Source organism: Camellia sinensis, chromosome 15 (genome assembly GCF_055761805.1).
Source record: "Camellia sinensis isolate YWXY chromosome 15, ASM5576180v1, whole genome shotgun sequence".
Taxonomy (NCBI): domain Eukaryota; kingdom Viridiplantae; phylum Streptophyta; class Magnoliopsida; order Ericales; family Theaceae; genus Camellia; species Camellia sinensis.
Genome location: NC_138975.1, coordinates 9514470 through 9537838, shown reverse-complemented (window position 1 = coordinate 9537838; position 23369 = coordinate 9514470). Strand labels below are relative to the sequence as shown.

The window sequence follows — 23369 nt, the reverse complement described above, 5'->3', positions numbered from 1 at the left end:
AGAGTTTCCAATTAATTTTTTATTATATATATATAATATATAATATATATATATATATATAATATAAGAAAGAAAGAAAAGAAAGAAAGAATAAAAAAAGAAAGAAAAATTCAAAATTTCGTTTTTATCAACCCGGAGAACCGGAACCGGGTCGACCGGTTCACCGGTCCGACCGCCGATTTTCCCGGTTCTCCCAAAATAGGCCGGTTTTTCACTGCGACCGGTTCTATGGGTATACCCGGACCGGAACCTCGACCGGTCGGCGGTTCAACCGGTTGAACCGGCCGGTCCGGTCCGGTTTTTAAAACCATGCTCCCGACGGTCCAGGCCCCTCAGACGCCCTCCTTGCCAAGTTACTGGCGATCGCAGCATTGATCGCCATCTGGAAGTTAGCAGACCCCTTGAACTGCTCTACTACTGCGACGCACTAGTCGGGGTATGCTGCCCTCTCAGAGGCTGACTTGGTCTTCTCTTTCTCCAACTCCTTCTCTAACCCCGTCTTCTTCTCCATCGACTTGGCCCGCTCTTCCGCCAACGTCCTCTCCAGCCCAGCAATCTTCAGATCCAACTCTTATTTCTCTTTGATAGATTGAGCGCGAAGATCTTCGTTGCTGGACATGGCCTCCTCCTACCGTTCGTTGGTGACGGTGCAGGTTGGCTAGGCCTCTTCTAGCTTCTTCTGCTCATTCCCCAATCGTAACTCGAGCGACACCACCTTGCGGCGTTCCGCCTCCATCTCCAACTTGGTCGCGAGCAGTTCAGCATTGGCTTGATCGGCTGAGTACCCCTGCACCATCGCCAACACTTGCATCTTCTTGGCCTTCTAGGCCTCTTCCAACCCCCTAGCGCACACACTTCGTGCGATCTTCCTCCATCCAGCAGTTTCTCTTCTCAAACTTTCAAGTTGGGCCTTCGCCTCCTCCAACTTTACCTTCAGTAGCCCCACTACGCCTTTGGCAACCGCCGCCTTTCTCAATAGGGCTCCTACTAAGGCAGTGGCCACCATTTGGGTGGAGCACAGACCCCTTAGCAGCTCAGCCTCAGTAAAACCGGCCACTAAGCTTACAGCCGCTTCTTCTACAACCCCCGAAAGGCGATCTGCAGCTGTCCTCGCTGGGCCTCCTTCTCCCTCCAGTCACCCAGGTGCTGCTGGCGCATGGTAGATGGCAGTCTTTAGCCTGACCCCCTCTCCTTGGAGCGTAGGAACCCCCTTGGGCTGCTGTTCCACCCCTCCTCAGGGCTAGCTGACCCAATCTCTACTTGCATCTTGGGGCCCATGGCACTTATGGGCTCTTCTCCCCCTTAGACCCCTTGAGCAGTGGCCCCACTCTCCCCCTTGCTTCCCCCAACCCCACTTCGAGGGTCTTCTCTGCCGTCACCTCCTTCCTCCTCTTCACGGCGGGCTCCTCTGCTCTCTCCCTCACCCTCTTTTTCTTTTTCAAAGTCTCCATCTCCTTTTTATTCTTCTCTTTCAGAGGATCCACTGGGGACGGTTGTGGCTCAAAGCCCCCCAAATCTTTCTCCCCCAGTGGCTTCGGGAGTGGTCGGATTCGCTCCCTGGCGATCGGTTTCGGAGCAGGCCCAAGTTGTGCCTCCTTATACTTGTCCGCTCGGGCTAACAATCTCCTCTCCTCCTCCTCCTCTGCATTCCTCTGCGCCTCCAGCTCCTCCCTTGCTGGGTCCTCCCTCAACGGTTGCGGTCCCAATTTCAAGGCAAACAACGTCGAAGGCAGGACCAGCTCATCCTACCTCAGCCCTTTCTCTTCCCTCCATTCCCTTACCTTTTTCACCCGGTCTTCAGCCTCTCCGCCCAACTTAGGTTCGACTGATTTGGTGGGGACCTTCCACGTGGTGAGCGCCCCAGCCCTACTGTTCTCCGTTACAAAGAACCATCTCCGTCTCCACCCCTTCACTGACAATGGAAGACTTGCCACCAAACCTCTCCCCGCCACTGCTTGCAACATCACCCAGGTCTCCTACTGACCGGAGGCCTTATAGCAGGAGAAGAACTCCTCTACTGACATCGCCGTCCCTCCGGTCGCCTGCGGCCAAGCACTCGCGCACGCCATTACTATCTTCCAAGCATTCGGCATCAGTTGCCCTGGCGCCGCCCCTAGCGTTCTTAGCACATCCACCACAACTTGAGGGAGGGGTAGCCTCAACCCTCCTCGCAATGCTTCTTCGTAGAGGCTAAATTCGCCCGGCCGCACATCTGATACCCTTTCTGTGGTTGTGGACAATCTTAGCCCTATCTCCGAGGGTATTTGATACTTCTTCCTTATTCTCTCCAACTCCTCTATTGTCAGTACAAATCTATCCGGTTTGGTGTGCCAATGGTCTGGGTCCACCTGACTGATAGGCCTCGCAGCCGAGATTATTGTCCTGGAGCGAGCCCGCATCGCTTGACTCGCTCCCCGCCCTACGCTTCGTACGGTATTGTTCTGCCAAACCCACCGCATCGTCGTCGTCTAGTAGATCAACCCTTGCGTTTGTTGCTTCTTCTTGGGCCATCTCTCTTGTATGTTTGCGAATAGTTTCGGATGTGGGCGCAAGAAAATTCACAAAGTGTTACAGGGGTGTATCACTAGCAACGAAGGAGTTTACACTTGGAATGTTTTGATTTTTTGCAAAAAAATAGGTAAAGCGAATAATACCAAAGGCCCACGACTTGCCTGTATTCCAAGAGTCACAATTAATTTTTGCCAGTTTGAAAATTTTCAAAAATCCGCCAAAACTATCTTTTCAACACCCTATAATGACCTACCGTTTCATTTCTTGCCTAACGCCTAACCTCCACCACTACGAGATTCGGCCACGTGTACGACCACGATCCACTGCCCCTTTCCCCTTCCTTGTCTATTCCACGTCACTTCAAACACGTACCATGCCGCCTCTCGAGCCCCGCGCCACTCACCCACCCTTCGCGGTCGGCCCTCCGCGTGATCGGTCCGTCCACTCGGCCACCCTTCACGGTCGGCCCTCCGCGTGATCGGTCCCTCCACTCGGCCACCTTTCGCGGTCGGCCCTCCTCATGATCGGTCCCTCTACTCAGCCACCATTCGCAGTCGGCTCTCCTCATGATTGGTCCCTCCACTCAGCCACCCTTCGCGGTCGGCCCTCCTCATGATCGGCCCCTCCACTCGGCCACCCTTCGTAGTCGGACCTCCTCATGATCGGTTCTTCCACTTGGCCACCCTTCGCGGTCGGCCCTCTTCATGGTTGATCTTTCCATTAGGCCACCCTTCGCGGTCGGCCCTCCTTATGCTTGGTCACTCCTCTCGGTCGACCTTTACCCTACCGGTCTCTCACAACCCTCATTTTTTTAATTATTCCTTTCGTCGGACTAAAGCTGCACTTGGGAATGGGGGACTACTGACATAGGTAAGCCCATAAAGATTATAGCCCTCCATTTAGGGCCCAATACACAACTCAAATACTAAGGCCCAATACTGTTGAAGCCCCACGTAGCAATAAAAACCAATGACATCAAAACACATGTCAAGAGGAGGGCAAGCCACACAAGCAGACAAAGATATACAAAGTTATTGCCACTGCACATCGCCATTAATGAAGCCCCTTACAGCATTTATTGCGACAACCCCTCTCTGTTAGAACGGAACGGCTTCAACATGAACAAGACAAGCTAGAGCATAGACTTTCGGCCAAGGTGACAGGTCGGAAAGGACAACGAAATGATTAGCGGAGGATATAAGCAGACGTCGAAGACAGGAAGAAGGTTAAGCTTTTCTATCTCTAATTTATCTACACGTTCCACTTCTCTCTCTAACTTACTCGTCGGAGGGTTCGCTGGGGGACTCCCCGTTCCCCGTTGAACTCTTGTGCAGGTCTTCTGGTGGGTTTGATCATTCGGATATAGGATTAAGAAGCGTGGATCAGTCCGACCCGTTCCATCTAAAACGAGCTGTTTCATCATAGTGTTTCACTCTTACTATATTTAAAAAATAAAAAAACATTATATGTATTATATGAAGAGGCCTAACAAATCCAATACAAAGAGGACATGGGGAGAATAGAATTGGATCGCTTTGCTTTTTTACTGGGGCAAGAAAAAATTGCACGAAAAATTGCCATTCCTACTGTTACTTTCGCTCTCTTTCTATGTTCAGATCTTGAATTTATAGGGAACACAAACACAGCCTTAGGATAGACTAGGCTATGTTAGGACTTTGTCGGGTAAAAATTTTTTTTTTTTTTTTTGTTAAATACTGTTAATTTGTGAATTTATCAACCATTATCAGGGTTGAATCTTATCTTTCACATGTTCATTTATAAATGCAGTTCAAAAAAATAAAAACTTGTTCATTTATAAACCTTGTTTGGGCCAGGATGGGCTACTTTTTTAGGCCTATTAGTACTCGAACTCGGGCCTGTAAACTGTACCTAAACTTTTCCCAACCGATATAATTTATAGAGGCTGATTAAGGGTAGGCTAACGAGTCAAGTGAACTTGAGTTGAGTTTTAATATCTTTAGATTTATTTATTAAAATTTTAATGAATTTAAATTTAAACTTAATAAAAATTTAACAAATCGAGTTTGAGCTGAATTGGATTAGAATTAACTTAAGTTCGAACCTATTCACAAGTCTTGACGAATTAAAAAATTTATAAATTCATACTTGTCGAGACTAAAGTTACAATTAAAATTTTGATTATACAATTATATATACAATATATAAACATATTAAAAAAAGAATCAATATTTTATCAAAATAATACTATTTACCATCACTATTGTATAAATATAGTATCTATAGTTGGCTATTATTTTCATTTATATTTTTTAAATCTGTAAATAATATATTTATCTTATCTTTCATACATATTTTTATATCATTTAATATATATATATATATATATATAAATAATAAATATTAAACAAGTTAACTAATGAGCCAAGTTTACCAGTCGAGTTTTATTATATTTGAGTTTGTTTATTAAAAATTTAACGAATTCAAAATAAAGTTTAAACACAAGTTTTTTTTTTTACCTAATCGAATTTAAACAAGTTATTACCTAACCGTACCCGAATCTGTTGACCAACGATTCTGTTTATTTATTACTCTATTTGGGGGTAGCGCAGTAGGAGTCCGGATTCTCGGCCGCCCTTCTCGGCGGCCGTCCCAGCAGCCCCCCAAAACGACGTCGTTTTGGGGGTTTTTTTGATTTTTTTTTTTTTCTTTCTTCTTCCTTGTTCTGGCCGAACCAGAGGGGAGGGGAGGGGAGAGGAAGAAGAGAGAGAGGGGGAGGGGAGGGGAGCCGCCGGTGGGCCGGACTGGAGGGGGCCATAATCACCGGGGGAGGAGGAGGAGGAGGCGGAGGCAGGCCGGAGACGGAGGCGAGGCGACGATCGGACGGCTGGACGACCTGCGACGGCGGAGGCGAGGCGAGGCGAGGCGGAGGCGAGGCAAGGCGACGATCGGACGACCTGCGACGGCGACCCTCCCCTCCCCTTCCTCTCTCTCTTCTTCCTCTCCCCTCCCCTCCCCTCCCCTCTGCTCTGGTTCGGCCAGAACGAAGAAGAAGAAAAGAAAAAAAAAAAATTCAAAAACCCCCAAAACGACGTCGTTTTGGGGGGCTGCCGGGTAGGGCCGCCGGGTAAGGCGGCCGAGGATCCGGATTCAGCGCAGTAGTACCTGCACACACTATGAATATTACTATTTTATTACTTTGATTCTAATGAAAGATTATACAAAATTCTCTCAATTAATAGAAAATTTTAATTTAGGGATCGTTTGGCATTGATTAATATAACTAATTTTTTTATGTTTGAATTTTTTTAGCCTTATTTGGTTTTTGTTTTGAGACTTTTTTTATTTTTGTGAGAGAAAAAATATAATGATTATGAATAAAAAGTAATATTTTATCTTATTAATTTATATAGCCTATTTTGTCTTTTTATACTTTTTAAACTTCAATGAGAAGACTAAACAAGATTTATTATATTTATGAATGAATATTTTGACCATCTTAACTATAAAAATTATACAAATACTTTAAATTTATTTTATTTATGAATAAATATTTTGATCCTTTTAACTATAAAAATCATACATACATTTTCTTTCAAGAATGGGTGTGAAAGTGATGCACTTTTATAATTGAGAATGTCAAAATAAAACTAAACCATAATTGCAAAACTAAGAATTACCTCCCAAACCCTAATCTATCTTCTAGAATCAATTTAAACCATGCTTGTCATTATATTTTGAGATTGAAAGCCATTAATTTGATAAAACCAAAGGGTAATTTTGTGTGCAATTAAGGTATAACATGTCCAAAAAGGCATGTGTTGGGTAGTGTGGAGTTTGATAGTAGGCAAAGAATATTTTCATATTTTTCTCACACTAGTAATACTATTGTAGACATAATCTAATTTAAACATAAATCTTATGTTCTTCTATGAATAATCTTTGATTCCTTTCATTTTTTTTTTTTTCAATTTCTTATTCACCAGGATCTTGTGTTAGGGTTCCACAATTCCTAACAATTTACTCACTGAAACATATCTTTTCAGCCTCCATGATCTTTAAACAAATAATTCATTTTTTTACTTCCAAAACCCAAGTGCAATAACATGTCAACCAAAACAATAAAGAAAGAAAAAAAAAAGTGTCTACAAACACAGAAATACCAAAAAACAATGTATCGCGTAGGTTCAAAATTTACTCACAGAAGATCGGGTATATGACCATAGCTTAAAAGAGTATATATCATTCAATCTTAATCTTTAAGGAGAGTTCAAAAATATAAAAGAAAAAAAACTTTTTCATTCTCTGCAATGTATATATAAACAGAGATAGAGACCTGTTTCGTCAATCAATCTACTCTAATATAAGAACTTTCAGATCTCCATAGTCAGACTCAGGCCACACTATCCTTTTCCTCCGATGTCGCCGCCTCGCTCTCTCAGCCTCTAACTCCATCTGAAACTCCAAACAACTCTTCCCCATATGCCAACCAGTCTTGCACACAACACAGAATAGTCTCCAACACTTAGGACAAGCCCTGATCTTGAACCCTCTCTCATCATCCACAAATCTTTCTTCACAGTCCTCAAAAGGGCAATCCAAATATGTCTGCCAATAAAGAACAGAAGCCTCTGCGAGAGCATTAACCCATCTCCAAAACACCTCTTCCGGGACGATCTGTCTAAAGAAATAGGGTTCTAAAACAGCCTTGCATTTGGGTTTTGGACACTTCACTTTTCCAATGTTTTCTTGAATCTTTTCTCCAATGTAGATGCAAATACACTCTTTGCAAAATGAGTGATTGCACTTGTTGCTTTCCACTAAGGCTCTGTTTGGTGCTGCTTCATCGCAAATCACGCAAAAAGTATACGAAGACTCGCCAACATGGTACTTGCATGGCGGGTTTTTGTATACTAATTGCAACGATGAAGATGTGTCCACATCTTTCATCTTCAAATCTTGGATTGGAGAAGATTCAGACTCAGACTCAGACTCGGATGCAAACATGCCTAGCATTTTGAGTGTAGTTGAAGAAGAGAGTACGGAGTTGAGGAGAGATTGGTGGAGGTTTGGATCCACTTCTTCTTCTTCTGAAGCAGACAATAATCTCTCTCCTCTCTTTTTTTCTTGGATTTCTTGATTTTCACAGAGGAGAGAGAAGGTTAAGTGGCCGTTCAACAAGATAGGGATATATTTTGGGTTCTTCATTGATTCAAATCATAAGAAACAATGGAAGAAGAGACCTTGTGTGATTGTACTACTATTATTAAATCAAAAAACTATAGTCTCCTATTTATTGTAGAGTTTTCTTGTTCCCCAAACAATAGAATCACAATAACTTCATCAACAAGTTTCCTATTTTGTTGTACCCTATTTTAAATTTAAGAATCACAGAATTTTGGAGGACTTGCGATTGGGGAACTAGGGTTTATGTGCTTGGTCGCCTACCTATATGTAAACCAGAAAGTGCCTTCGAATTTTTTTTTTTTTTTTTTTTTTTTTTCCCTCTTTTTCTTTGACTTCTTAAATTTAAATATAGATTATATTTTGAGTCGCATGTCAAAAAATTCGACTGAATTTATATACATATTATGGGCCTAAGTTTTCGTGCATGATACATTTCGATTTTGTATAAAAAAATAGATTCGTAAAATTTCACAATTACATTAAAATAAATGAACAAAAAGTGTTAAACATTGTTTTATAAATGCCTCTTTTCTTAATTAATTAATTTATTTATAAAATGTGTGTTACAATCACTTTTCCTCTAATTCCTAAATAGCAAACAATTAAAATATAAAAATTTGTATCAATATAAAAAATTTCAAAATCAAAACATGACATACCTTACAATGTTCTTATGAAAATTGATATTTTGGTAATTATTAATTTAGGGTATCACCTGAATTTCTCCAAGGAGATTTTATCAAGTCCAAAATTGATTACTAAATTAATTAATTTGAATCCCCCATTTTGAACCTATCAAATTCTTTCACTATTTGCTTAATAAAAAAATATTGGCCATAAAGTCCAATTGGAATAGTAACAAAAAAAAAACAGGGCAAAAAAACAGAGAACTACAAAAAATCCAGCACAAAAACAAGAGGAAAACTACCAATAATGATTCCATAAAAGCTAACTATAATGCTACAACAGCTACAAAACATGTGCCCAAGAACATGATTACCATATTACATACAACCCTTCGGTAAATTAGTGCCTGCAAATTGTTTTCCTTCCATTTCTCCCATTTTCTCTTCTCACTCATATTCTCGTCTCCCCAAGTCCAAAGCCACCTATTGATGTAGAATAATGGGGACAACTTAATAATACATGTAGACCTACTCCTAGGACAATTTGGGAACCCCCCAAAAAAATTTAATTCCTTCATAAATGGAGATGGGAGAAATAAAAATTTAAAAAGAGGTCAAGTGAACCCTAATCCAATGGTTGTCAAACTGTTATGCATCAAGAATATCCATTTGTTGTTTTCTGCAGTTTCTTCTTGAAATTTGAAATGCTGCATTGTGGACAAATGTATTCTAGTCCATCTGTTTTTGCATAATCCTGTATTTCCAAGATCAAAAACTGTTGGTTTGCTTGTAGACATTGTAATTTAGTCAAAATTCTAATATTAACAGAGCTACAAATTTAGTAGTGGGCCTGTTTGGTGCAGCTTTTAGCGAGCTAAGATTTTAATAATCATAAAACATAAGTTAAAACCACGTCTCCCTGCTTCTCAATAATCAATTTTTTATTTATTTATTATTATTATTTTTTTTAGGCTTATTTAAGCTATTTCAGCCTCGTAAGGTATTAAAAAAATAAAAGTAAAAAATAAAAAATAAAAAGTTGTAATAAACACTAACAGCGGATTTTCAAAATAGAAGAAATAGAAAAAAGTTATAACCAGCTTCATAAGCGGGCACCAAACAGCCTCAATATCAATTCTTCAATCAAGAGATTATGGAGATTTGATATACCGTACCTTAAAGGCACCAAGGCCCTGCCTTCTGTCGCAACCAAAATGGGCCCACTCGCCACATATACCACAGTTCACCCAGTCCCCTGCTGCACTACTGGTGAAAGATTGGAATTCCCGTTATTAGCAAATGAGGACCATAAATCATATTATACACGTGTGATCACCTTTATGTATGTATTTATAATTTAACCGTTTCAGCACAGATATTTAATATGGAAGAAGAAAACCTGTGGCATAACAAGCAGCACTCTCCGTCTACATCGTCATGAGCTAATTCGTACTCCAGAAGATAAGTTTCGTAATGTCTTTTAAGCGTGTTCCCAACACCCTGAGATTCAAATAATAAAAAGAATATGAATATATTGATTTTCATAAATTGCTAGCATTTTTCCATATCAAATGCTTCAACAGATAAAGGTTTTATATCATAAGGTTTCCGGACATACAGTCATTCTATTGGTCACTGTATGATTGCGCATCTTGGAGAAAACCTGTCCTTTCCAATTGATGCCGTTGCCAACATGAAAGCCACCTCTTGAAACCACCTAAGAAACGCCAGACATTTTTAAGTTACTTATGATTTTCAAAAGTCATTTACTTTGAAACATGAAAATTAACTATTAAAAACCAATTTACGCTTGTAGAGTTTCTTGCAGTCAACCCGTTCATCTAAGAAACAGTCTATAGTCCACCTGTTACCAAACAAGCACAAGAACACTCACCTCCCTATACAAATTGAAGAGGTCCAGTCGTTTTGCATTAAGAATAGCATCAGGGAACTCTGAAAGCCCACCTTGAGGAATGAGACGGGTATGCCCTCGAAGGATTAAAAACTGCATTACGTCCTTGAGGAACTCCTCCTGCAACAAAACAGTATTAAACACTCCTCATGGCAGAATATTTTAGCACCTAGATATAAGGAAAGAAAAGACATAACCGACCTCAGAACAAACATGAATTGGGCTTCGGTCACAACCATGTTTCTTCAGAGGCAAGGGATTCAATGAAATAATCTGTTTAGCCTGAAATGAATTTGAATATGATTTCCGATGGGTAACAGGATTTGATCCCGCCACACTGTGCTTCGACAAAGGAGCAACTGACAAGTTAGCTTTTACTTGGCCCCCTTCATGTCCATCCCCCTCAACTGTTGCAGAAAACGGAAGCATTTTCTGGTGACGAATATGAGGAATGGGTCTCATTGCCGCAACTTTCAATTTTTGCCTAACGGGTACAAAGGGCACATTAACCCCATTTGTCAATCCCATATCCTTATCCTCCCGGTCTTCCCTTTTGACAGAAGCTTGATTTCGAGAGACCAAACCATTATGAAAGCCCAGACTTGTTTCTCGGCACATTTCATACCTCTTTCTACTAGGAATGGGTGGTCTCAACCAGCTGGGATGGTTGCCAAAATAAGAATTGCTTAAACTAAGATCTTCCCCGGGCCTAGTACAGAAGAAAAGAAATCGCTCTGCATCATCTTTCTCAAATGAAGCAACGGCTAATCCCTGAATGCTGGCAATGCCAAGTCCAACTAAACTACGATATGAAACATCTGGTGCTAGCTGCCTCAGAACCTGCAAATGCATGCCCCAATCACATGATGTAGCTCATATTCATTCAAGACATAAGCCTCGTCATCTACCATAACACAATCTATCACCCATTTAAATACAGTTTTCTAAATCCCAAAATACCAACTACATTAAGATGGAAGGGATATGTATGTGTGTGCGCGTGTAAAGAAAGACTGCGCTATGAAAGTTGACAACCAGTCTACCAAAATCCAAATTAAATAATAAACAAAATCGAACAATATTTTAGCATCTATGCAAATATGTCTTTTTTTTAGGCAATGGAGAAGCTTTGATAGAACAGTTTATTACGAAAGATGGAAAATTTTAAAACCAGTCAATGCAACACGACTCGTACAACATAAATGGATTAACTCCCCACCGATACAAGGGATTTTAATATTATCCAGGTAACACGGACACTTCTGGTACACTCCTAGAAATGTGTCTAACACTTGTTCAACACGTCCTAATTTAAAATAAATTTTTATAAATGACTCTTCTTGGACACTTTGGCAACACTTTTTGAACACGACCTATGTGATGAATGTCTTAATAGTAATATGTTCAGCATTTTTGGAAACGCTGTATGCACACCCAAATGTGCATTGAAACATTTCTACACATATGCGAACTTCTACGTTAACATGAGAGAAATATATATACATATATATAGCAATAACGATTAAAAAAAGAGAGGGAATATAATAAGAATAAAAGCCATAGAAGTGTGCATTATACACATGTTAAGATTTTCCATGTCCTTACCGTGCCATATCCTAATTTCTTAAGATTTGCCATGTTAGTGTCAATATCATGTGATGTCCATGTCTCATGTATGTGTCTATGCTACATAGATTAAAATGTCCAACAATATGTTGTAGACGTCTCCGAACGTCTCAGAAGGGAATCCCCCAATTTGTTCATTGGGACTAACTACAGTTCGGACTCAAATTGTCACGGTTCTTAATTTGATCTCACAATGTGCAACGTGAGATTGATAAATCATCAAAGAGTCCAAATCTGGCAAATCGTTTTGAAAAACAGATTTTTAGAAAAGAAGTGTCAAACATGAACTGCTTTGCCAGATACAGAGTCGCCACCTAAATATTTTATTTTTGGAGAATTTAGAAAACCTGACTCGTGCCTAAGGCCACGTGTCTGTCATCACCAAAGTTATCTCAGCTCGAGAACTTGGGTACGATTGGGGAAGGTCATTTCGTGAGCACCCCCGCTCGCCCGATCAAAGATCGGCCTCTACTAACCATGATATCTAGTTTTGAAAACATTATGCGTTCTTATTCTGGTTATTAGCCTAGATTTACTATGTGATGCACACAACATACAAGTATAAACTGGATCGCCTGAATTGGAACAAAACATTTCATGTTTGTTTTTTAGAGCGGTTTGCTACTCGCAAGTGGGCTAAAAATACAGATTTTGCCACCCTCGGGTGGGCTTAGAAAAGATGGTTTTGCCACTATCTAGTGGGCTTAAAACTCACAGTCAATGCATTGTTCCAATTTAGATAACCCGACCTTCACCCACAGGCATTCAGGCAGTTATAACATATAAGCACGTAGCCTCATGGTAAGCATACTATCATGGCATACACTCACACGCATGCAAGGATGCTAAAGCATAAAAGCTTACCTAGTACTCCAAGCCAAAATAGAAACTAGTTAGTAATCAAACGCATGATCCTAGTTCATGTTAGCAATGGCTAATGCAACGCGTACAGAATGCAATTAGGACAGGCTCGGCTAACCTAAAGATGGCATATGAAATACAACAGATAACATGTATTCAACTTGGAATTGAAATACCATGCAGTTAGTATGATGCGCCAAGCCCGGTGCATGCAATACAGATGAATGGATGAACGCATGCATAACATAAGGTATGCTAATTTAAATATGCCCTAATACTAACCATTGAAAGCAGGTAAGTAAGGGAGAGAGAAGTGGGGGTTGAAAGACATACACACACTCACACACACTTATTACACAATTGCCCTCGCTCAGAGGGTCCGAAAGAATAATACAGACCGAATAACGAACCAACTATCCTAGCTAATTAATTATTACAAAACTCCTAATTAATTAACAAATTAATTACAAAAACAGCCTAAATATGAAACTAAAAGAGACCGCCGCAACTCTGCCTCGGAATGCGTGAATGATGCATGCTTGATTTGCCTTGCTCGGAAGCCCGCTGCCATGCCATTGTTGCCTCTGTTTGCACTGTCCTATACCCCTGAGGACTGTGAAAACCCTGGAGATGCCTCTGAATTGCTCCCTGAGCATTGTGAGATGCCACCGACCAAGGCATATGATCACCAGCCATTGATAAATGGTCATCGACCAATTTTTGAGCCATCGGCTAATTATTTTTGGTCGGTCGGCACTGTAGGTAGCCGGTCGGCCAAATCTTCCTGCAGAATCCTGTTTTGACAGCAGCAGAGGACAGACAAGGCATGGCATGGAATTTTCAAGCAAATGTGTGCATGTCCACTCTCCCTATCATATTATGGACTCAAGGGGGTGTGGACCTCGGTACTCAGGCCACCAATCACGCATTTTGATGCATGATGGCCAAAATTACCAAGCTTGCAAGTCAATGTAAATGAATGCAACAAAAACACATGAGTGCTACATGCCCTATCATGTTGAGATCAAAGGCATTGGCGACCGAGGATTGAGACGTGTTTCGTCACTTTGAGTACGAACACATTTCATTCCTCATGCTTGGTTTGACATCCCAAAACAGGCAAAATGTAATGCATGTATGCAACGTGGCTCAAGTATGTACATGATGCTAAGGTACAAAACATGCCAAATGCAATGTAACCTATTATGCAAGTGTGCAATGTGCCAAGCATGCAATGCTACAATGCAACCTAGATAGGCAACTAGGCAAAGTGATAAGCATGTAACAATGCACTAACTACAAGGATGCAACAATCATACAATGTAATGAGCATGCTACAAGACGCAAATGCATGATCCATGGATCTACACTAAGATGGAGGAACCTCAGCCACACCCCAAAACATGCCAATCATGCAAAATAAACATGCAAACCAATGAGCCTAAGGCTAAGGTATGAAAGGCAAGTTTCAAGAGCACTCACATGATGACAAACATGGATGCTTGACTAACATATTAAGCTCTCAAAATGTATAGAGGATGATGCCAAATCAACCATGTCATGCAAGTAAGGCATGCAACCATGACCAAAACTTGAAGCCAACAAAGGGGTCCAAACCATAGCTATGTCAACCAAACCCCAAAGGACCAAAATGACTTAAAGCAGTCCTAAGGCACTCCAAAACAAGACTAAAGCATGCATAGATCATGGTCAAGACATGCTAAGAAATAGATGCAAAACAAGGGGGGATTTAGGGCCACAAAGAGGGCACTCTATTACAACCACCCCAACCACACGTGGCATGGACTAACCAATGCAAAATCAGAGTTTTAACATGCAAAATAAGTCCTCAAAACCCACTGATATGGCAGCCCAAAGACTAAACATGGTATCATACACAATGACCAACTCTTGAGGCACAAAACTACAACACTTTCAAGCACTGAAAGAGAGCCAAATGCAAGTGCACAAGCATGGATTATGGACTGAAATATGGTCTCCAATGATGCCAAATCATGAGAATAAGCTAAGTAAAGCATGCTAATGACCCACACACTCAAGGCTCACAAACCAAAACACAAAAGGGCTATACCAAACATGGCAAACATGATCAAATCAATACTCAACAGACCTCAAGCATGATGAAATATGACCAAAAGCTTCATAAAGCTAGGCAAAAACATGCAAGCATAATGGTCTAATGGCAAGATGCATTTCTAGGCAAAATACAAGGCAAGTATATTATGCATGCAAGGGGGCATTAATCCGACCAAAAACAGAGGTATATTATGACCAAATATCACCCAAAAACCTCTGAAATGGAGCCAAAAACAACTAAGCATGCATGCTACCCTTATGAGCCAAAAACACGAACAAATGAGACACAAAGGGAGAGGGGTGTCCTTCCCCTATGCAAGACCTCAAAACCTCTTCTTCACCACTGAAAATCCTCTGAATTTCAATGGTGAGAAGGCCAATGCACAAAGGTTCCCAACGCTCAACAAAGAAAGCACAAAAAGGGCCAAACAAGGCCTAAGAGGGGGAGGTCGACCCCCAATACCAAAATGACCTTAATGAAGTATCTTAAACACAAAAAAAAAAAAAAAAAAAAACTTTTATATGTTATGCACAAAGCTCAAAACAGCATGCAAAGGGGGTTAAAATCTAGTGCAAGAATGGGGAATATAAAGCAATAGTGTTACCCTTGGAGAACACTTCAAGAACAGCAAGTCCAGCCCTCTTCTTCTGATCAAAACCAGCTCAAAACTCCAAGAACAAACTCTCAAGACCTCAATAACCCAAGTATGGTGTAATACTAGGTGCCTTAGTGCAAAACTAAGAACAAAACACCCTTTTAAGCCCTCTAACACACACAAATGAAGAGAGAGAGGGAGATATAGAAAGAGAGTAATGTATATATACTATATAACTCTGATTTTGCTGAACCTCTTCAAAGGAAGAGGAAGGTCCTCTTATATAGAAAAGGCAAAGGCCTAAGCTTCCAAGAGAAGCTAAACAAAAGGGGTCAAGGCTTCTTAAAGAAGCTAAGGCAAAGGGGCCAAGGCTTCCTGAAGAAGCTGAGACAGGGGTCCAAGCTTCTTGAGGAAGCTAAGACAAAGGTCCAAGCTTCCTCAAGAAGCTAGACCAAAATGGTGCAAAGGTTGCAAATTCCTCCATACAGGTCCATGCACTCCAGCTGGCACAGCTGGCATGCATAATGCCTGAAAAAGGCAAAAAGGTGGTACCGGCCAGAAAAGGAGTCCATCGGCCAAATAAAAGGTCGGCCGACCACACAAAGTGCCGACCGGCCATCACCAATGGCCGGCTATGAAGCATGGGTACTCCGAAAAACATGTCGTACCCGTACCGGGTACTTACCGACGTACCGTACCTCGTATGGTACTTCTGCATACGTACCGGGTACACGAAACACGTACCCAAGTTTTTTCTTCTTAATTTTTGACGTACCCAAACGTACCTAGTATATATCCAAGCCGTACCGTACCTCAGTTGAAACAATATTTTCCTTCTACTACAGAGATAAAACTCATTTCACTAGATTTCTTTTTTAGTTTTTGTTTTATGCTTAACATGATTTTAAAATTAAACTATGGTTTGTAAGTTGTTTAATATATTGACATTTAATTTTGATTTATACTTTTTCTTTTGGCATTAAATGTTAATTATAGGCTGGACCTTAACAAATTAAACCATTTAATTATTTTTTGCATTACTCTAAATTAAAAATAAATATTTTTTTACAAGCGTACCAAGCCGTACCCGTACCCGTACCCTATTTTTTTTGAATTTTACCATATCGATGTACCCGTATCGTACCCGTACCAGTACCAGTACTCGTACCCGTACCTGTGCTTCACAGATGGCCGGTGGCAAGAAGGCAAGGCCGATGGCCTCAAGGCAAGGCCGATGGCCTCAAGCCATGGCCGGTGAGGCGTGGGAATGGCCAACAAGCCATTCTCTACCTTCCAAAGCAAAAACCAACAAGTGTTTGGTCCAACCAAGCACAAGACAACCGAGTTGAAAGATCCTGAGGCAAGGCGCGTAGCCGAGACCTCCGGGAACTCAAAACGAACACGAATATGGATGATCACCGAGTATTCAAACGGTGACGTCCAAGTCTTGAGGACGGTCAAATATGGGGTGTCTACATATGTCTAGTTGTCCCTAGTAATACTACTCCTGTAAATTCATCTCCTTAAAGAGAAAGCAAAGGAGAAAAAATCATGCTGACTACACTAAACACACTAATATTGTGGCTCTTTTCTAAAGCCATTAAACCACAATCATTCAACCAAAAGTTAGATCAAATGAAGGAGAAACACTAATTGAGCCATAGGTATGATGAAAACAATAATCATATGAAAAAATACAAGGTTTAAAATCATCCATCCAGACAAACTGAACTAAATGACCAAAGCAACCAAAAAAATGTGACTCTGAAAAAAAATGAAAAAAGAAGAAAACGAAGAAGACAACAGGAATATAAGAACAAACCTGTGAAGCCCATGAAGGAACCTTCATGCAAACTTCAAATACTGCTGCCCCACAAGCTATTGAAGCAGATCTCCGTGGTTCTGACAGAGGAGGTTTGTTTTCCTCACAGTTTGGCAGTGCATGAACCAGCTGGCTCTTTTCAATAACTTCACTCTTTATGTGATTCTCCAAGAGCTAAAAATAAATCATGAAAGCTCAGTTTCCAAAACACCAATACCATATTCCCCTACCAAAGAATAAAAATGTAAAGAGCAAAACATTGAAAACAGTTGCACTGATAAGAATATCTTCAGAATTACCAGATCATCAAAGCAAGTTTGTGCGCTGCCTGAAACTAGAAGTGAGATGTGGGCAGAACTACATGTTGATAAATCACATCGCATCGTCACAACACCACGAGAAAATGTTCCTGCCTGAAGAGGCGGTGGTAGGGCACTGTATCACATTATAATGGAATTAATCAACCACATTTGAACATTTTCTCAGTGGTACATACACACTTTAATAATCTTTCTTCACAGACTCATCAGGTACATAAATTCAGAAATATGCATAATTAGAGACATTCAAATACAAACATCCTTTACTGACACTCACCCATGCAAAGTCGTACTTCTAATATCGAAGTTGACAACAAATGAAACTAGATGAGAAAAAGATCTGAACAAATATATAAATCTATATATGTATTAAATGGTTTCAAGCTCAAACGTACCTAACTCGGTTATGAAGTTTACTCCCCCGTATCTGAAACAACACAACGAAGAAATGGGAGAAAATGAGTACCCGGTCATAATATTTGAAGGAGAACTGATAACTACCAACAGAATTAGCATGGAACATGTTCTCCTCTCCTTTTTTTCTAAGGGCAACAACTAAGGCTATGTTTGGATCATGAATTTGGGTAGGCATCTGTGGAGGGAAAAGAAAAGTGGAAATGTGAAAAAATTAGCTTATATTTCACTCACATTTCCCTCTACTTTTTTTTACTATACATCTCTACCCAAATCCAAGATCTAAACACAGCTTAAGTACTACATTACACAGACAAAACAAACAATCAAACCACTTTGAAACCTCTTGCTAAAGAGGGCTTTTAGAAATGATTTCAAGGAAATCAACTAGAATTCACTATCCATTCAATCTGAATGTTTCCTTTGGAGGAGGCAGCATAAAACAACTTCCACAACACATGGAGTAAGCAAAAACAACAAATGTGGGGCAAAACTTGAGTAGCTTGAAGACATAACCAGAAGGAACCAGTGCATCATACTCACTTCAATACTCAACAGGGCATTGAGGCCATCTTCCAGAGATCCTAATAAGCATGCATCCTGACAAGAAATTGGTCGATAATTTAAACAAATGGAAGTTGCATATATCTTGATAAGAGGACTCATGAATATAAACTGGGAAGTAAAAAGTTAATCACTGCTTACCAATGTGCATGCCACTCCACAAACAAGAAACTTCATGTTCACATCATCATCATATATCTTTATAGCAGGTAGACCATCCAGAGAGCTTTCATCATCATCCGCTGGGGCAATCTCAGGTAGAGTGACATTGATCATGGGAGGGTCTCCAAGAAGGTATGGAACCAGCTTATCATTACTTCTCTGGCTGTTACCAGGAAGGACAAGGTTGTTTCTTACACAGTAAAGCCTCAAGGAAGCATGAGCAAGCTGGAAAGCATCCCAAGTATGGCTAGATGAGCTGCAATTTGTGGAATAGAAGAACATCAGACACAATTCCTATCCAAGACACAAGTGTCCAAAAAAATAAGAAGCAAATGTGAATCGCAACTTATGTTATGCATGGTCAAGCTTATAAAGCGGCTTCCAAGGCCATCCAAATTCCAAACCTTCACAATTTTGATCAGTTCAATACAATTAGCAAATGGCTGCATTCATGCAACCCAACAAAGTGAACACAAATAGGTTGAGTTCACCTAAAAATTTAACCTCATTACAATTTCCAATGTTCTCAATAAGAATTTCGCAAAAAGTTCCATGATATCCATGAATGAAAGCATAAGTATAACTATGCAATGCATGAATTGAAAATGGTTTCAATGTTCAGTAAGAACATTCAATAATTTTCAAACATCTCCGGAAGTAAACAATTGTGATACAAACACATTGTGGTGAGCTCTAATTTCATGAGAGTTAGTTTTAAACAGTTATATACCTCTGTACCACTGAAAATAATGCATGCCGAAAATGGCAAGCAGCGTAACGAGAAAATGCATTCTTCCAATATATCACATAAGGAATTCCCTGCAAGATGAGAAATATTGATTAACCATTTTTGCCACAAAATAAATACCATCCAAAACTTTAGAATAGGCAAGCTTCTGGTTCTCAAGCACCACAATCTTATTGAAACTTTATTCAAATTCAGAGAATTTCTTACCTTAGACTGAAGAGCCTCAGCCAACTTTTCTCCATTTGGGATCTCCAAATAAACCTTCATATAAGCATTTGAAACCAAATCAAGCTCAAACATCAAAGCTACTTGTGCCAAATTACAAACAACTGATGAATGAGCATACTACACAATCTTTGTCATTAGGGAAAGAACCTACTCACATTCATTTCTCCAGTACAAGTATTTCCAATTAATCAGTCTGAGGGGTTATTATCAAATATTTGTTAATCATACATAAATACTTTAGATCAGAAAAAGCAAAATTGAGGTAGTTGACCCTAAATGGTTGGGGAAATGGTTTCTGCACTTGAGTTTGTCAGTTATTTATTTTATTTTTATTTTTTTTGGCTACCTAGGTGTTCAAGACGTCCGCTTGATCAGTTCATGACACTAAAAAAAAATGGTAAACTTGTCATTTGCATAGTTCGCATATAGGTGCCAACAAGGGCATCAACAACTGATGACAACAACACATCTTCTAGTGAAACAAGACCGAGTTATTGGAAGGGGGAGGGCGGTAGAAGAGGAGAAAATGATAAAAAGATAAGGCTGTGAAGTTAAAGCACCATCACAATTGCCGAATGATGATTAAATACAGCTTCCATTAGGGTTGAGTCATAATAAATTGGCAAAGAGTGATAGCACCAATCTACTTGGAGCAGAATCTTCATAAAACACTATCATTTATGATTTAATCTAGTTTGGTCCATGAGAAAATTTGTGCTTATTGGGAATGGTAAAATATCAATTTATTGAAAGAACAAAAAGTAGCATTCAGGTATGATGAAACTACACAAGACAAGGACCGAGACAAGGGTTACAAAATTAATCATCCCCTGAATGTAACCCTAGTAATTAGAGAAAGGAAAACCCTAAAAACTCAATATCCCCATCATCAGCATTGACAATAAAAAAAATGTTTCAACCCTTCCAGATGCACCGAAAGAAAAATCAGAACAATATTTTCCATAACCCCAACAACTTTTCTCCCCAAAAGGCGCCTGCACCCTACAACTAGGTTGCAAACAGAAGGTAACAAAAGTATTAGACCTTACTCTTTATCCATCAAAACCTTTCTCCCAAAAAAGTCCAAACCCTACAACTAGGTTGCAAACAGAAAGTCACTTCCATGAGACATTGATTCATAGTACAAGAGGTACTAACCCTTAAACCGCCCAATTAAGAATGAAGCATGTAGGCTAGAAAATTCTCAAACCTCTTTCCCACTTGTAGTGCACAGATAATATAAGAAACTAGCTAAAGCCTCAAGTGTTCATAGAAGTCCATCTTCCTTTGCTTAGAGATTTCTTCTTCCATTCAACCATCCTTCAGCCAAAACTGTCAAATCCAAAGTCTTTATAATGTGGCCTAACTCACTTCACTTGGGCTCAAATGAACCATGAACTTGTGACCACCTCAAAATAACGAAGCAAACTCAAGTATCTAAGCTACTTTCTCAATTTTATACCAAGCTCAGAGCTAATTTTATCATAAACATTAAACAGCAATAAAGTGAACAACATAGAGAGATGATGTAGATGCAATGAATCAACCAAACACAAAAACAAATGTCTAAACTTGAAAAGAGTATGTAAGTGAAAGTTAATTATCTCAAATCCACACAAATAGGAAGCAAACAAGAACTCATTACAGAGAATTGTAGAATCATATAGTTAGAGGAGATGAGCCACATACAGTGGTTGGCAATGTGGAACCGAAGAGCCCAGCTACAGCTTCAGCAGTGGACACGTCAATACCTCCCCACACAAGAGATCCAACTTCATCATTTGGAAGCTGTTCTCCTTGCAAATACACAAAATTTGGCTGAGATGAATCCAAAATTTTGTGGAACTCGTCTATACTTGGACTGTTCAGAGTTTGAACCTAGATTCAATGAGTTAAAACAGAGCAGATAAGAGACTATTCAAGACCTAGGCACAATCAAAGAAACATATATTTTATAATAGAATGATAACAATTGAGAGTCTCTATGCACCTCTAAACGCCCTGAAGAAACAATCTCTGGAAAGGGGTATGTCAACCCGTCATCTGCGCCTTGCTTGTGCTTGTATTCGGATGATCTCCCACTTAAGACTGCAAGGAGACCACAAGTGTGTTTTGAAGCTCCTTGAACATGAAACATCATTTATGAGTGAGGTCACTCCCTTCCACAGGAGTCAATCAAGTTCCTCCCAGAAGGGTCAGCACCCAAAAACCATTAAACTCACTACATCAAAAACTCCAAAGCTGCACATCAATTCCAAAATCCTCATCCAATGCAAACCATCTACACCAAAACACAGCCCCCAACCTGATTCAGCACAAAGGCAGCCAAAGACCTCGACTTCAACCAAGAGAATTCAGCACAACGAAAACCCTAATTGTACAACAAAGAACCCACTAAGGCTGGCTCAAATACAAACCAAAAACACGAATTCCCTAATCAGTTCAGGGATCAAAACAGGTGGGAAAAAAAAAAACCTAAATTAAAAACCTCAAAAGCAACCCTAATCCAGAAAATTCCCTAAATACATCGGGAAAGCAAAGAGAAAATCAACAAGAAGAAACGAAAACTAAAGTAACTCAACAATCAAGATGATAAAGAAACAGAAAAACTCACCGACCCAGATGAGGAAATTGAGGAATTCAAACAACCCAGATGAAGAAATCAAGAAAGATCGACGACCCTCGTCAGTCCGTAGCTTCAAATCATAAATATAGGCACCGAATATACGAGTAGTGTAAAGGATGAAACCCTAGGTCCTTCAAAATCACCCACCCAATAACATTTAGAACTTTAAAAAAAATAAAAAATCGTGTCTAATAAGAATCTCTCTCTATTTATCTGTGTGACTCTCTATCCACCGTAAATCAACAAAAACAAAAAAAATTATATAAATATTTTTACTTGTTAAATAGGGGGGCTGTCAGCTTTGGTGCAGTGACAGATACATTACCACATATCCAACCATCGAAAGGTCAAACACAAACAAAAACATCAAAAAAAAGAGGAGAGAGAAAGAAAGAAAGAAAGAAAGAGGGGTATAATTAAAATCTTTCTTTTGACAAAACTGTTTAGATAGAGAAACAAAAACAAATTGGAAAACCAAACAAAACAAAAACAAAAACAAAGAAAACCCAAAAAAGAAAATTGGAAAACAACTAAATTGAACAATAATAATAAGAAATGCTTTGAAAAATCAATGTTGGAATAGACTTTTTGCCTTGGATGGGCACCCACGAGATTCGGGAGTTGTAAAACAACAAAAAATTTCAAATTTCTTTTATTTCTTTCTCTTTTTATTATATACTTTTCTTTTGTGTTTTTGATTGATTATAAAATGTGTTTTTTTCTTCTTTTTTTTTTTGGGGGTAAACAACACCACTTGATATCATACTCATTTGGTTTTTTTTTTTTCCCCTTCTTTGGTTTCTGAAGCGATTATACTGTTCATGATGCTTGTTCGCTTTCCTCGAAACTCCACCTTCTTTTCTTGCCTCCATAGTCCTCCCCCTCTCTCTCGTATTGAGCTGAACTTAATGCTTTGCGGGAACAGGATTCTCAAAGAAATTCAAACACTGGAATTAGAATTCCCATCGCTTCTTACAATTTTTTTTTTTTTTTTTTGGGGGGGATCAAATTATGAGGATTTTTGTTATTTCTTAGGCATCCCTCATGATTGTAATTATTACACTCAACTTCCCAAATGCTAGTAAAATAT

General features: G+C 39.7%; 1 protein-coding gene across 20 annotated transcripts; it reads right to left on the bottom strand.

The window, feature by feature from the left end:
* Positions 1 to 8592: 8592 nt before the first annotated feature.
* LOC114267428 (ARID/BRIGHT DNA-binding domain-containing protein) lies at positions 8593 to 23275 on the bottom strand. Of its 20 annotated transcripts, none has more exons than XM_082908695.1 (17): positions 23046 to 23275; positions 22268 to 22410; positions 21644 to 21958; positions 21343 to 21531; positions 19633 to 19686; positions 19408 to 19496; positions 18657 to 18933; positions 18495 to 18551; positions 17933 to 17964; positions 17517 to 17652; positions 17218 to 17391; positions 10417 to 11055; positions 10198 to 10335; positions 9922 to 10020; positions 9703 to 9803; positions 9479 to 9569; positions 8593 to 9057 (listed from the first exon to the last, which is right to left on the bottom strand). In XM_082908695.1, exons 3-17 carry the CDS (start codon positions 21791 to 21793, stop codon positions 8959 to 8961), a joined length of 2325 nt encoding a protein of 774 aa, XP_082764821.1. In that variant the 5' UTR covers positions 21794 to 21958; positions 22268 to 22410; positions 23046 to 23275; the 3' UTR covers positions 8593 to 8958. The 20 variants fall into 20 exon arrangements, with proteins under 20 accessions (XP_082764821.1, XP_028064257.2, XP_082764819.1 ...); XM_028208456.2 differs by having other exon boundaries at positions 21644 to 22024; positions 23046 to 23261; XM_082908693.1 differs by having other exon boundaries at positions 21644 to 22024; positions 23133 to 23255.
* Positions 23276 to 23369: the final 94 nt, after the last annotated feature.